This window comes from Lagenorhynchus albirostris, chromosome 1 (assembly GCF_949774975.1).
Source record: "Lagenorhynchus albirostris chromosome 1, mLagAlb1.1, whole genome shotgun sequence".
Lineage (NCBI taxonomy): Eukaryota > Metazoa > Chordata > Mammalia > Artiodactyla > Delphinidae > Lagenorhynchus > Lagenorhynchus albirostris.
Window position 1 is genome coordinate 67,375,840 of NC_083095.1, and position 17,056 is coordinate 67,392,895.

The window sequence follows — 17,056 nt, forward strand, 5'->3', positions numbered from 1 at the left end:
GCAGGTATTGTGAATTTCTTTAGCTTCTTGTTATTGCTATTAACAGTTATTGAAGCATGTAGGGTTCAGATTTAAAGATTCCTTCCCGCCCTGCAAATGGTACCATGGACAAAGAAACTTTTTATTTAGGTGCTTTTTAAATTTATTTATCTTGGGGCTTCCCTGGTGGCACGGTGGTTAAGAATCCGCCTCCCAGTGCAGGGGACCTGGGTTCGAGCCCTGGTCTGGGAAGACCCCACATGCCGCAGAGCAACTAAGCCCGTGTGCCACAACTACTGAGCCCCTGTGCCACAACTACTGAAGCCCACATGCCTAGATCCCATGCTCCGCAACAAGAGAAGGCACCGCAATGAGAAGCCCATGCACCATAACGAAGAGTAGCCCCCGCTCGCCACAACTAAAGAAAGCCCGCATGCAGCAACAAAGACCCAATGCAGCCAAAAATAAAATAAATTTATTAAAATTATATAATAAATTTATTTATCTTGGGACTTCCCTGGTGGTCCAGTGGTTAAGACTTCATGCTCCCAATGCAAGGGGCCTGGGTTCTATCCCTGGTCAAGGAAGTAGATCCCACATGCCACAACGAAGATCTCGCACGCGGCAACAAAGATCCCGCGTGCCGCAACTAAGACCCGGTGTAGCCAAATAAATAAATAAATTTTTTTTAAAGATTTATTTATCTTAAGTTTTGATGCGAAGAGAATGACTGTAGTTCTGAAATAGGTTTAAAATTAGAGAGTGATTTCATGTAGTTCAGAGTTATTTTAATGTCTTGATTTTTAAATTTTTGTTAGAGTATTTTCAATAAATTATACTACTATATAATTAGAATAGTAATGGTTGTTTAGACACTAGTGTTAAAGAAACAAGGCTTTGCATTGTGGTTGGACTCAGAAAGCTACCAGGTATACTTTAAAATTTTAATGTCTTTATTGATAGAGTTCACATACCATAAAGTGCACCCACTTGAAGTATATGAGTTTAATAGTTTTTAAGATAGTCACAGAGTTGTTCAGCCGTCACCACAATCTAAGTTTTGAAAATTTTCATTACACCATAAAGAAACCTCGTACTCATTAGCTACCACTCCCCATTCTTTCCCATATTCCTCCCACTCACCAACCCTAGGCAACCATTAATATACTTTCTGTATCTATAGATGTGCCTATTCTGGATATTTTATGTAAATGGTTATTTTGTGAGTAGCTTCTTTTACTTAGTGTAATATTTTTAAGATTCATCCATGTTATAGCATATGTCAGTAATTCATTTCTTCTTACTGCCAAATAATATTCTTTTCTATGGATATACCACATTTTGTTTATCTATTCCTTATCCAATTGATGGGCATGTTGATTGGTTCCTCATTTTGGAATAATGAATAATGCTACTTTGAACATTGGTCCGCAGGTATGGACATATGTTTTCAAGTCTCTTGGGTTTATACCTAGGAGTGGAATTGCTGTGTCATACAGTAACTCTGTGTTTACCTTTTTGAGGAATTTCCAAACTCATTTCCAAAGTGGCTGGACTATTTTACATTACCATCAGAAATGTATGAGAATTCTAATTTCTCTACATCCTCATTAACACTTGTTTTCTGTCTACCAAATACACTTTTGATTATAGTACAGATTTGATAAATGCAAGTTGTCAAGCAGATGGAACTTTCTTTTCATTTTTTACCATTAGATATTACATTGAATTACATAGGTTGGAACGACAAAGAAAAAAGAGTGGAAAAAACCAAAATGAATTCATTAGTTTGGTTAGAGCTTAAGAAGTTAATAATATGTACAGTTTATAAACTAGCATTGTTTCATACCTTAGATACATTTTATCTAAGATACATCATGCAGTTATTTAAAGACTTTCAAGTTAACATAAGCCTTTAGTTTACGGGTTTTATTTCTGAGAAATAAGGTCTCTTTAATAAAAACAATTTGACATCTAACAGAGCCCTTGTTTTCTTTACTCTGGATTTCAGGAATCATAGAGCTTTCATAGCTTTAGAGAAAAAGCAAGGATATTACTATGTTATTTTAAACTAAACTTGTCAGCTAACCAGGCTAAGTAGTTCTTAGGATTTATAACTACTTTAGAGGAACACAGTTTACTATATCACACCTGAATCTGAATTAAAAATCCACAACAGACTGTATCTTCTCCTTGTAAAGCTTCTTCCCTTTGCAAGACTTAGAGTTCAATAGTTTTTTTTTTCTGTTGTGGTAAAAAACACATAACATGAGATCTATCTTAATAAATTTTAAGTGTACGGTGCAGTGTTGTTAACTGTAAGCACAATATTGTAGAGCACTTCTCTAGAACATTTTCATCTTTCATGACTGAAACGCCATACCCATTGAATAGCAACTCCCTATTTCCTCCTTCCCCCAGCCCCTGGCAAACACCCTTTGACTTTCTGTTTCTACGAGTGACTACTTTAAATACTTTATATATATTTATATAATATATGAATACTTTATATAAGTGGAATTAATACAGTATTTGTCCTTGTGTGACTGGCTTATTTCACTTAACATAATGTCCCAAGGTTCATCAGTGTCATAGCATATGACAAGATTTCCTTCTTTTTTATGGCTGAATAATTATTGAATGTATTCACCACATTTTCTTTATCCATTTATCCGTCCACAGACATTTAGGTAATAATTGTTTTTAATCAATGTGATTTCCTTCTTAATGAATATAGCTGTATATTGCGAGTCTGTACTAATGTAGGTGTGTATGGTTCAGCTATGATCAGGGCCTTTGAAAATTCCTAAGAAATACGAAAATGACCTAACATGTTGATAGAGGTGTCAACAAAAAGATGTTTATCGTATTCTCATTTATAACAATAAAAAATTTGAAGCAGTCTACATGTTCAACAGTAGAAGAATGGTAAATTGTAGATCATATTATTAGAGACAGTATGCTTAATGGTTTAGAATGGGAACTCTGAAGACAGACTGGGTTTGAATCTGGACTTTGCTGCTTACTAGCTGTGACTTTGGGCAGGGTACTTTACCTTCCTGTGCCTCAGTTTCCTCATTTATAAAATGGTAATGATAGGGTTGATGTGAAGAAGAAATGAATTAATGTAAGGCATTTGGAACAATGCTTGGTGCATAATAATAGCTATGATGAAATATTGCTTATCCAGTTGAAATGTGACCCAATCAAGAGTAATATTTACTAGATTCTACTGAGTAAATGTCATTGTTGTCTTTCTTGGTTTATTCTTTGGTTTATTGTAGGGGGATGTTGTGGGTGTGTAGTGTATCATATCACACAGCCTCCACCTTATAAGGATTCATTGGGGGAGAGAGTTCTCATAGGTCTTGTAACTGAAAAGCTGTGCTGCTTCTTAGTGATTGGTCTGATTTACCTTTGAACCTCCAGTAGTTGCTCTCTTTCTTTTTACTCTGTTTGGAATCTTGCCATATTTGTGGGTTTCCCTTATCTCTAGAAAACACTGACTCTTTTTTACCCTTTTACTTACGAACCTTACTCTTGACTTCATTCTGTTTTCCCTTCATCTGGATATATAATTTTAAAAATTCTGTTGATTGCTTTTCATTGAATGAGAAAGGATAGTAAATAGTTGGCAAAGAAAAAAATTATTATAAAATTCCATAGATGTAGATGTCCACTTAAGCATGTGGATTAAAGGCAGATTTACTTGTGTGCCTTCTGGAACCTCTGTTAAAATATCAGTTAAAGACATTTTAAGACACACTGATTGACACATAAGGACAAAAAATTGAATATATAGAAAGAATGAGAGGATATACTGTCCATTAGATAGGGAGAACTTAATAATTTTGGAAGCTGGAAAGAAGAAAAGGAACAAGCCAATTCAAGTCCCAAAATGCCAGTAAAGTTCCAAAAGCTAAGGAGTTAGAGGTATCAGGTACATTTGGAGTCACGTTTAGAGGGGATTATTAATAGAGAATTAGTTTCAAGTTTATGTAAGAGGCAGTTAGAATCTTAAACCCCCTCTTTAATCCTGTATAGCCGCTTGAACACCCCTCCCCTATCCCAAAGAATGGTGGTATATTTTCTGGTGAATTCCAGTGATTTCTGATTTCTTAAGAAAACAAGCAACTGTAGGGTGGGCTACTGTACTGAAAACAGGAGGATTATCTGAAAATCTCTAGCTGAGCAGTGAGATTCCCTGTTTCCTTCTACTTGGCTTCAGGTATGTTGGCAGCTGGTCTTAAATCCCTTTCAGGCAGGAATATGATCACATTAATAGAGAAGACCTTATGATCCGACAGTTGGGATCTGCCAGTGAAATGGCTGGGACTCTGCCCTGTTGTTATACAGAAGTGTGAAGCTAGCTACTTTGACAAGCCTCACCCATGTACACAATATATCCAATTAGTTTTTCTGTGCCTCACTGTTAAATATTAACAGTTAAGGAAAGACTTTAATATGAAAATTGGAGACCAAAGGAACCAAACATAAAAAAGGAACTCAGAGAAAAGAGGGAGCAGAAGACTTTCAAAACTATAATTACTCTTCTGAGAGGACTGAGAGAAGATAATACATCTATAAAACAGTAATATGTTATTGTATAAGGTTCAGTAAGAGATCAGAAAAGAGCTAATAGAAATTTAAAAGTGTGATTTAAATAATTTTCATGTAATACTTGGGAGATAAAAGACTCTCCCAGAAAAGAGAAAAGGGGAAAAAAAGTAAGACTGAAAAGAGAGGAAAATCTAAAGATCAGTCCAAGAGGGACAACATCTGAATAGGAGTTTCAAAAAGAGAGAACAGGTAAACTGGTGTTGAAAAAATTTTTTAAAGAGTAATTAAAAAAAATTCTGGAATATATTTATAGAATGTGTTTCCAAGGATGTTTGTTTCCACATTGAAAGGATTTCTCCCAGTTACACTATAAAGTGAATTAAAAAATATCCATACAAAGGCCATCATCGTGAATGCTAAAAAGAAAACATCTCAAGAGAAACAGCATGGTAGCTTGCCAGTAGGGCAAAGTCTCAGACCCTTCACAGTCCATGGTTGCTTTAATTTCCGTTTTGCTAAAGACTAATGACGTTGAGCATCTGTGTATGCCATCCACATATCTTTTGATACAGGATCTGTTTGAATAATTTCCCCATTTTTTTATTGTTTTATTTGTTATTGTTGAGATTTAAGTGTTCTTTATATAGTCGTTCATTAAATGTGTGACTTGCAAATATTTTGTCCCAATCTGTAGACTTTTCTTTAAATTCTCTATAGTGTCTTTCAAAGAGCAAAAGTTTTTAATTTTGGGCAGTCTGATTCATCTGTTCTTTCTTTTATTGATTGTGCTGTTTGACTTTTAAACCTTGTACGTGTATTGTTGTGATCAAATACAGTTTTTAAAACCTGAAACGTGAGTTCTCACTTTAGAGACAGGAACTTCTATCCAAGGAACAATAATACTTTATTAAAGTTCAAAACAAAACTCTCATGTCTTAAATTTTTTATTTTTCTGTCATTGAAGTGCCAATTTTGTCAAATATTTTCTTTGCCTTTCATTTAATCCCCAGTTATCGAGACATATTACAAATGTTGAATTGAAAAGTATGTGTTTTGTTATTGTGGTAGTTTTTTGTTTGTTCTTACTAATTTGCACTTGAAAAACACATCTCTTTCTACATTCAGTGTTGATACAGGTCCTTGAACCATGTGCTGGATTAGGCAGAGTATAATAGACCTATTAAAACCCTATGTCTGGGATGAAGTGAGAGTGGCATGGACATATATATATACACTACCAAATGTAAAATAGATAGCTAGTGGGAAGCAGCTGCATAGCACAGGGAGATCAGCTCGGTGCTTTGTGACCACCTAGAGGGGTGGGATAGGGAGGGTGGGAGGGAGATGCAAGAGGGAGGAGATATGGGGATATATGTATATGTATAGCTGATTCACTTTGTTATAAAGCAGAAACTAACACACCATTGTAAAGCAATTATACTCCAATAAAGATGTTAAAAAAATAGTCTGAATTGTATTATATCCTTAATTTGGACTAAGAACCAATCAGGGAGGGAAAAAACCCTAACTTTTAGACTATTATTCTTTTTGTTACCATGTACTGTTCGTATTAGTAAGGATATTTGAGGTCATCTAGTTTAACCCCCCAGTTTACAGGTAAAGAAGTTGAGGCCAAAAGGTTTAAGTGACTTGGCCAAATTCAGGCAGCTAAGTCGGTGGAAGAGTTGAGACTTTCATTGTGAGAGTCTGCATTCAGCTGAAGCTTTCACCGTTCTGTTGCAGCCTCTGTTTTTAGACATTTAAACAACTATTTGAAAACCTTTTTTGTACATAGAGGAGGAATTCAGATTATAGTTTTAAAATGACTTCGTAAGTAGATAAAAATAGATTATCACTGTTACCTATTATATGAGTGGTTCTGAAACACTTCAAAGGTTTTTTTTTTAAGTAGTTTTTCTTTTTCCCCCTTAAGTATTTATTTATTTATTTATTTGGCTGCGCCGGGTCTTAGTTGTGGCATGTGGAATCTTTTACTTGTGGCACGCAAGCTGTTAGTTGTGGCATGCGGGATCTAATAGTTTCCTGGCCAGGCATCGAACCCGGGCCCCCTGCATTGGGACCACCGAGTCTTAACCGCTGGACCACCAGGTTAAGTCCTGAAAGTATTTCTTTAGTATATTAATAATCCTGTTTTCTAGGTAAGGAAATCTGTAAAATGGATTGGAATGTTCTATATCTGATTTACCATAACTTTAAATCTGAGCATCCCGATAAAGTTCAGTTTTAGTCGTAAACATTTGCACCAAGCTGTAAGAGGTTGTAGAGCTATAAGAAATGCTGAGTTTAAGTTGCTTGCTCATGATGGCTTTATTTTGAGAAATAATAGCACATTTGAGTGCCTAATACTATAGGGTTTTTATTTTGATGCAGCAATTACTTAAAGTATTTTCATTGTAGAAACTTAACTGCTTTTATTGATAGATACTTTAACTGTAGAACATAAATGATCTTTCAAACATTTTTGTGTAGAATATTTAGATAATACATTATAAGTAAATTTTCATTTGAATCTCTCTACTACCTTCAAGTACTATTTTAAAATAGGAGACAGAAAGAAATATTAGAATTAATCATTGGAATATTTTGGTTCATCATTTTTCCTCTCTTACAGGCCTTCTGGTGATGTTCTTGAGACATTCAATTTCTTAGAAAATGCTGATGACAGCGACGAAGAAGAGGAAAATGACATGATTGAAGGCATCCCAGAAGGAAAAGACAAACATCGGATAAATAAACACAAAGTAAGAATTCAATTTTCTATTCTTATTAGCTAAAATATATGTAGTCATGTATTTGGAATAGAAAATTTCAAGATGTCTTTCGTTACATTGGGAGTGATTGATCATTTATTATGTCACTTGGAAGTTTTATATAGTCAGTTCTTATTGAATTACCTACACATAGTACAAATTATTTGCTGTATTATAAATGGCAAGAAAGGGTCTGTTTTTATAGGACTAGTCCAGTGATTTGAAACTTTTTTTAAAAAGTTACATCCTTTCCACTCCTGTCACAATTAAGAATCACTGCTGAAGTCTCTCTCTTCCTGTACAGTAAACAAGTGGTAAATTGTAACTGAAGTGGGGTGGTACTCCCACCCTGGGTGATGGAGTAAACTTAAGAATTGTAAATGTACGTGTCAACACTCATTGTTTGTTAAGGATTAATAAAAATTTGCTTTTGCTCATAACCTAAGAAACAGGTTTATGTATTTTAGTGTTGATGCGGGTTAGCTATAAGAGCAAAAGTAGATTAAATGATCTATGTGTGAATTGTCATAATAGTGTACAGTATTTCAAGTATGTTTTTTAAAAAAAAAAGTGGATGGGTTCTGTTGTGGTTCTTTGGGATTTTACAGTAATATGGGAAAAATGCCAGTGTTTCGCAGAAGCTTCTAGTCTATAAAAGCAGTTTTCAACCTTTCTGCCAAATTTCATGTGTGTAACACACTCATATGTGGAGCATAGGTGAATAGAGATTTTGATCCTTCCCTATTTTTTTGTTCTGGGAAGCACTACTATAAATACCACAGCTGTTGACTTGCATTAATGTCCTTATTAACTATGCCATATCCTTATATGTTACGGACTGCCTGTGCAGTTCTCAGTGAATGAGGTCAATTCAACACAACATATTAGAATGTAAGTTAGTGCATGGGTCTTTTGGTACCTGTGAATCTATTGTAATTAGAGAAGTTCTTTGTAAGAATCATCATACTTGAAGATTAAGATTTTAGCCATTCTTATTACCACATTGCTTGCATCACATTTTATAACAGTGTTCACACAGCACTGTTGACAACCATTTATCTAGGGTATAATTTGGGATTGGTGAACTATGTGGAAAATCTAAAATTTTGTATCTAATCTAAAAATGAGAGTGCAAATGTAAAGATAATTGTGTGAAAACATAAAGGACTCCTTTACAATTTAGCATAAAGGTAATTCTTGGCTTATGTTCCATTTACAGATAGGTAATGAAGGTTTAGCTGCTGACCTAACCGATGATCCTGATACTGAGGAAGCACTGAAAGAATTTGATTTTTTAGTGTCTGCTGAAGACGGTGAAGGAGCTGGAGAAGCACGGAGTTCAGGGGATGGCACAGAATGGGGTAAGGTGATAAAGAAATGGGGGTGGGAAATCATCTAGCCCTTAAAGTTGTATTTTATTAAATATAATATGTGGAATGTGTATATCTGAACGTATGGTGGCAGTTAAACTGAGAGCAAGGAGAAGAGTGGTATTGAATAATTTCAGAGTATTTTGCACCAATTTATTTAGATTTGGTGACTAAACTTTAATATATGGCTTTTGGTGGATTTTGATTTTTTGAAATTTGTCTTGATTTAAAGTTGAAATATTTAGTCAATTTAGAGATCCAATTCCTTTCTTCTTAGCAGATTTTTTTTTTAAGCATGTATGTAGTTTTAAACATTCCTATGATTTAATTTGGTAATGAACCTGGGTTTCAAGAAGATAACTCTTTTCAGTATTGCTGTATGGTATTATCTGATTTATTGCTAGGAAGTAATAAAGCTACTAATCTTGAATTATAGCTCTATATTGAGCAAGATTTATTGAAGTATTAAACTTCATTACATGTAATATTCAGTGTACAAATGCATTAGAGCCTAGCCTTTGGAAGTGATACCTACTGCTAATAATAATCCAGCCATAACTAAAAGGGATAAAACAGTTCTATTTATACAGGGTTTAAAAACCCCATTAGAAAGTAAAATAAAAGTGTACAAAGTATTTTAAGTTAATAGCTGAGGTCCAGTATGTTATTCCTATTAAAAATGTTCATTTAATCATCATTTAATATCAACACGTTACCTGGTAGGGAGAACTCAAGTTGTGTTTACAGAGCTTTATTGGAGAAGGTTACTAAGTACCTTAATGCATATTTCACATGAATACCAAAGTTGCTTAGTTACTAGCAAGGGGAATTATCACTAGATTTTTATAAACTACTTTGGTAATAAGGAAACACACTTGGATTTTTTAAAAATGCCTCACTTATATATTGAAGCTGAATATTGCTAACAGCAGGAGAGACAAGACCTAAGAGATAATGTTTATTGACTATCCTGATACAAATTGAGTACTTAAAAGATCTGAATTTTGTTATCAGCTTTCTCATTGTTTATGATTCTCAAGCATTGTTTTCAGATCTTTACTTGTCTTCTAAGGGGAAAGAGGAGACATACTAATTGAAAGTATTAAAAAATTCCACAATTACTTTCTAGACTTCGAATATACACTTTTGTACTTACTGTTTGAAAATAGCTATGTTATAGAAATTTTCCCTTCTTAAGAATTAGCTTTGCTCAAGAGCAAGAATTAACCTTGCTCCAGAAAAGTAAAAGTATGTTTTCTTCTAACTTCTCTGTGCAACCCATTCAAAGTTGGAAATACCTTATTTTTTTCCGAAAGTTTCTAAAATACTGTTCATTTTTTTCTGGATTTTAAAATAATTATATAAATATATTTAAATTGTATAAATACATAATTATTTTATAATTCCTGTGTTTTTTAGGAGGTTTAGAACGCACAGATACATGTGAAGAAGAAAATTAAAAATCACCTGTAACACTGCTATATAGAGAGAATCATGGTTAATATTTATATCTTTATTTAACAAGGATTTTGCTGCGTGCTGATATATAAACCACAGTTTCCACTTAATATATTATTCTTCCGCAACATCATTTTCAAAAACTGCATAGTATTCTTGATGGAATATGTTCCACTATTTCTTTAACTCTGCTGTACTGTTGTACATTTAGATTATTTTTATTAAAGAAAAAAACGATCAAAAGCAGTTTTCAAACATCTGTATAGCTAAATCTTGGCACATATCCATTCCTATTTTCTTCACCTAAAATTGCTGGAAGTTTAACTGTCCATCAGAAGAATACATAAAAATTTCAGGAATGTAATTTGTATAAAATGGCATTATTTCTATAATCAAAGTACTATATTATGTGCAGTTGATTGTCCTTCTGTCCAGAGACTTCTGGCTGTAGAGCAGAGTTTCAAGTGAGGACCTAATTAGTGTGAATGACAAGTGTCGATACTTTATTTACTTTTACTGTTAATATTTGAGAGTGACCTGAATCTTCTTGTGTAATTGGAAGTAACCGACAAAGTCTCTTCCTTCCGGACAAGTCTAAAACACCTTTAAAGCATTTTAAGTTCTTGAGAAGGAAAGGATTCTGTTAAGAACAAAATGGTTCAAGTAGTTTCTTTCCTTAAGAAATGAAAATTATCAAAGGATCTATGCAGTGATTTTGAATTTATCATTTTTACTCAACAGGTGTCATACTCAGTTTTTTTCAAAACAAAGAGGCTGGATATACAAATACCCCTTTATATTTATTTAATTCATTTACTTAAAATTTGAATTTACTTACAAATGGGAAGGTGATGCTTTTCAGAAAATTACTTGGTAAAGGACACAGTTGTTGTTGTTGTTGTTGTTTTTAAAAGTAAATAGTCTGTCATAATGAAACATCCCAGTATTCACCCACATCGGATAATCTATGTTATTTTTTATTTTGTATACTAGCAGTCTACTCGGGTACCTAATTTTGAATCCTTTTATCCTATGAAACCACTGCTTTTAGAAAGCTTTTAAATCTTTTTCTTCTTCTGTCATCTACATTAGGTACTCTGGGTTTAATTTTAGTAGTTTTTACTTCTTGGCATAATCAGAAATATTGTGAGCATTTCTAATTTCGGTATTTCTCTCATGGAGACTAGGCATTTTAAGGTTGTTTAGTTATTGTCTCCTACACTTTGAAACTGTGGTCTGTAGAATGTATAGGACTACAAAATACCAAATGTTTGTATTTAAATATAATGAATAAAGTACTGAATATTTGCATAAAGTTAGTTACCAATTTATGCTATATTAAGTAGATTTGTATAATTCCTTTGCTTTGGTAGTTAGAATCACCATAACAAAATTTTAGGCCTTTGTGGTTTTGAGTTGTCAAGGGTCATTTTTTTGGTGCATATTTGTGTTTTCTTGTAAACAAGAAAGTTCCTGCAACTGATTCAACCTCATTTCTTGGTATTTTTTTTTCCCCCTAGATTTTTTAAAAACAGAATTAATATGTAGAAGATTATGCTGCTTCTTCCCTTTTGCTCTTAACTATTTCTTATAAGTAATATCAAATCAGCTGTTACCTACCAGGCAAGTTTCAGGATGTTTGTGCACATATGCATTCACCAACCTTTTCTTTGCACTGCCTTAAGTTTACCTTTGTTTTCTAGATTTGAGTTTACCTTGCAAGTAGTATTTGTATTTTTCTTAAGCTTATCCTTTTTTATTCCCTTTGCTTTTTCACTTCACTACCCTTTGCTACTCCAGTTAGAGCTATTCACAGATTTATTTTTCTACAAAGGTCTTTTAAAAAACATATTAAACTTTACTGTTTTATCTAACTTCCAGTGTAAAGTATATACCACTTAAATTTTTTGTTGTTGTTTCTATGAGGTTTAACAAAGTTTGCTCAAAATGTGTCCATTTGTCACTTTTAAAAATAAGAATTGTAAGCTTTATTAAGATGAGTACAAGCGATTCTTTAGATCACATTTTTTCTTAGAGTATTTGATAAAGTGACAGAACGGATTCCTGATATAGCATTGTTTTCATGATTAGAGTACATGAAAAGTGGATTTTCTATTTAAATCATTATTACAGCTGTATTACAAACAGTATTACAGTTTGCAGATTTGACAAATAATCGTGTAAATTTCAGGCTTGAACAACCTAGTTTCAGGTAATTCAAGTTAGCAAATTTTTGGATTTAGCTTTTTACATACTGACTACCTAAGATCATAGTACCGTAAGGGAGAAAGTGATGACAATTATAGTAGGAAAAGCTCAAGGTACAGTAAATTGAATTTCTGTGTACCTTTGGCTTGCGGGATCGTGGTTCTTCAACCAGGGATCGAACCCGGGCCCCGGCAGTGAAAGCACCAAATCCTAACCAATGGACTGCCAGGGTATTTCCCTGTGTACCATTTAAATATGAGAATTTTTTATGTTTACTTACATACAACTATCTATAAGGGAAAAAGGCTTTTTGTATGTCCACTGTATAGATGCAATCAGTGAGTCCTAGGGAGTTTATAAGGCTTGTAAGCCAGAATATAATGAGTTAACAAAAATTTCTAAAGTATGTTTTCTCTAAAATCTTCCTCTTATGTCAGTCTTCTTGATTGACTTAGCCTATGTGTTTTGGTATAATTTTTATTTAATAACAGGGTTAAATAAACTCTTAGTTCTTTAACAAAATGTTAAACTTCCTAATAACAGCTTTCAACTTAAACAGTAAGTTTAAAACTTAAAGGATGGAAAAGCCTTTAATGCCTAAAATAATTCGAATAGACATATTTTTATTCTGCTTCTTTTTAATGCTGTTTTTCCTTTAGTTTACTATAGGGTAAATTTATTCTAGGCACAAGTATTTACTTAAAACAAATACGGATTTGTTTATTCAGCTAAAATAGCTAAAGTATCATCCTTAGCAGATTTACAGCAATGTGTGTTTTCACTTCTCCATACTTTTCACTGCTTTTATCTTACCCTAAAAGTATCAACTCTTAAAAAGTTCTTCAGTGGAATTTGAGTTTTGTTTTTTTTGTTTTTTTTTTTGCTAATCTTAGTTGTAGACCAATGGAAGAAGGTAATGAGATGTTGAACTGTTTGGGTGGGGTGGGGGCAGAGGTGGGATTCTCTGAATGCTTTGTATGGATTATTCGAAACATTGTAGTTTGGAATATATGTATGTATTATATTGGACTAGAATGCCTCTCCATTAGTACAGTTATTTTGTGCATGCAGAATCAATGTGACAGAAGGTGCATGAATATTTTCATCAATAAAATGGCACTGACCTTTCTAGCTTGCACTTTTATGAGTAGTTCGCATGTAATTCATTCATTTGCTTTTATGATGCTGGCTGAATAATTTTTTATTAACATTTTTATAAAGATGCAGTGATCTATTTTTGTATAACATTAGATTTCTAATGTCAGTCCATTGTAAGAATATCAGTTATTGAAAGAATAATAACCTTCAAATTTGTGATTCATAGAAATGAAGCACCATTTAACTTTTGTTAGTGGTATTAAATGTTTAGAAACTTACTAGATGAGCTTTTAGAGTTTGAGTTGTGAATACCAAAACTGAGACTGCACCTTTAAAGTACTTTGAATATATGCTATTAGTACATTTTTATTATGATTATATAAAGCTATAACAGTTTACTGCCAACAGCTTGCATTGCCAACTGCTGATTTTTTTTCTTTTAATAATATGCTGCATGTAGATAAAGATGACCTCTCCCCAACTACTGAGGTTTGGGATGTAGACCAGGGACTAATAAGTAAACTGAAGGAACAGTACAAGAAGGAACGAAAGGGGAAGAAAGGGGTAAAGAGTAAGTGCAGATTCTATTATAATTTTTGTATACCAATCTTTGAGAAAAAAAAATTCTTCAGTTCTGATTTTTTTGTCTACTTCTTTTTGTTTTATAAAGGGGGCAACTAACTTTAAACTTTGTCTGTTGTATAATTGAAATTTATTTGAATGTAATTTAGGTTGTGTTATTGATCAAGTGGGAAATCATTTTAAATATGTGGATAAGGATGAAGGAAGAATTTCAGGGTTTTTGTCTGTATTTTAAGCTTTAAAAAGTTTACCAAACTGTAAGGAATATTGGCCTTGTGATGAAAAATAATAGAAATCTGTTCAAAAGGAAGAAAGTATAACTTTCTGTATTGTTGATACATAGGATATTACTGCTATAACCAGCTCATGTCCAGGTTACATTTCTTAGTTTCAGAATTCCAAAATACAGTGAATAGGAAAGCCCTTTCCATAGTTTGTGCTTTCTGGCCTTAATCCAACCACAAACAACAACAGTAGCAAAAAAAAAGCTCTCCTAGGCAGTATTTTCTTGGCTACTCTGATGGAGTAAGGCCAGAGGAGAGGGTAGTGGTGGCAGTAGGGTTTGTTTGGTCAATCACTGAGTGTCTTTGGGTACCTCAGTGTATTTTTCACTGTTAATATCCTGACCAATGAATGTATTGTAAAAGTATAAATTTAGCTACAACACATCTCAAAGAAGTAATTCATTTCCATTTTGTGAATCAAGCTTAAGAACAGTCGCATGAAAATCATCTTCAGACCTATGAGTATTAAATGGAGAAACTGAAGTTTAGTTTTGGGGAACTTTATTTTGAACTGGCCATTGAATCCTGCCAGTCTAAATTTTTTGACTGTGTGTAGGAGAAAACAGTAGACTTCAATGGCAAAAACCATGTAGGCATTCTTTCATATTCCTTTCTCTGGTGACAAATATATTAATTTATGAAATGGCAGTTGCAGTGGAAAAGGGTGTAAGTTTTCTTCAGTGAAGCAGTTTTTGAATGGTTTAATTTATTGTGGAGGTAAATAAGGAATTTGGGAGATTTTACGTGTTGTGCACTTTTATAACCTTATGCTTATTTATGTTATTGCATGTGAATAAAAAGATAAATTGTTCTCTAAGAAGTTTCATATTTTATGTTGAACTGCTTACCATATTTAAAAATGTTTAATGCTGGGCAGGGAATGTGTTCAGCTCTAACATCACTTACCTATATAATTAATGCATGTTGAGTATAAAAGTACTTTTGCATGATTGGCCATTTTAATATAGACACAATGACATTAGAATTTTAGGGTTTAGATCTTTTTTTTAAGAAATAGTTTATTTGAATATTAGATTACTTATTTTCTGTATGTTATTCATAAACTGACTTACCTGCTGAAGATTTCTTTAGAAAATGCTAGGTAGTATTGCTTTTAATTTAAAATATAGATACTCCATTTTTTCCCTGATAGAATGTGTTTAGATCTATACACATTTTTTTTTCTTTTTAACAAATTGAAGATTTGTGGCAACCCTGTATTGTTTTTTAGCAATAGAGTATTTTAAATTAAAGTATGTACATTTTTTAGAGACATAATTCTGTGCACACTTAATACAGTACAGTGTAGTGTACACATAACTTTTATATGCACCAGGAAACCAGAAAATTCATGTGACTCGCTTTATTGTGATATTTGCTTTATTGCAGTGGTCTGGAACTGAACCCTCAATATATCCAAGATATGCCTGTACCTTTTTGAGGTTTAGAAAGAAGATATAAGTCAACTTAAGGTTTTTTAGTTGTAGGTTTTACATTTTTCTAAAAAATGTTTTTTATTGAAAAAAATACCTGTTTAAGAACTATTAGAAACAGATGAACTGAAACTAAAATCTAAAATCCCCATAAAATTGTAATTTAATTAATTTTCTTTAGTAGGATCATAATATGCAGTTTTGTTATTTGCCTACTTAGCTAACAGTTCATAGAAAATACCATTTCATGTCAATAAATATTCCACTGTATAACGTTTTCCAATTTCTTTATACCAAGCTACCCTGTTGTCAAGCAGAATATTGCAGAACCTAATATGTGAAATGGGTGAAAGGGAACTACTGTGATTAAATCAGGATCTGGAGACCTCACAGCCATGCCCTGAGGCTCTCATGTCTCAATACGATTTTATTACCAAAATGTGTACTGTGTTATTCAACCAGTCCCCTTTAATTTTGATTTTGTATCTGTTTTCTCAAAAAAAAAAAAAAAAACTAACTTTATATAGCCATAAAAATAGAACATACTTATGATTCAAACAATACAAGTAGTATGTAGAGACACAAAAAAGTAAAAATCACCTTCAGTCCTACAACTCAGATATTAATATTTGGCATATATTCTTCCAACTTTTTCTAAATGTCTTTATACATAAACCTCCTTTAACAATTTCCAACAAGAATATCATATTGTTTTTAATTCATTTTTTCGTAATTTTCATAGTCATCTAAATAATATAATTTTAGTGGTTATATAGCATTGCATTTTGTGAATTTAACCTAGCCTCCATTAGTTAATCCTTCAGATTGTTTCTCATTTTTACTGTTTTTATAAACACCAGTGCTTTTAAATTTACCCATGTATGTAAATATAAAGATGAGGTTTCCAACACTGTCTCAGGAGTGAATAATTAGGAAATAATAAATTATGTTTCTCTTTACACTTCCTTTGTGAATTAGTTAAATAAAAACTTTTTGCTCTTTAATATAGAGTTCACCTTGAAAATGTTGGCTCTGAATCCCTGCCATGGAAATAAATTTTTTTTTTAATTGATGGATAATAAACTTAGGTCTTAATCCAGGTAGAACATCATGTTAATGCTAAGATACAATTTTACATGAAAAGATAATTCATGAATTTCCTTAGCATTCTTATTATCTATTTTTGTTGGGTTTTCTTCTGATATTTTTGCAGATGTGGCTTTGTATAAGTTAGAATAATTCATAAACTTTAGCCTTTTTTCTTTATTCCAAAATGTGAATGAATCACACCTGTTGGATCATAGCACTAAGTT

The 17,056-nt window shown here is 32.8% G+C and overlaps 1 protein-coding gene across 4 annotated transcripts in view; it reads left to right on the forward strand.

Moving 5' to 3' along the window:
- Nucleotides 1–17,056, forward strand: part of STRN3 (striatin 3) — a 114,474-nt gene that overhangs the window by 68,913 nt on the left and 28,505 nt on the right. For 3 of the 4 annotated variants that reach the window (XM_060143919.1, XM_060143936.1, XM_060143927.1), the window contains exons 6-8: nt 7,172–7,301; nt 8,530–8,671; nt 13,905–14,015. In XM_060143919.1, coding sequence (XP_059999902.1) covers nt 7,172–7,301; nt 8,530–8,671; nt 13,905–14,015 — 383 coding nt within the window. The remainder of the gene's footprint in view (nt 1–7,171; nt 7,302–8,529; nt 8,672–13,904; nt 14,016–17,056) is intronic. The other variant, XM_060143944.1, reaches the window with a different exon arrangement.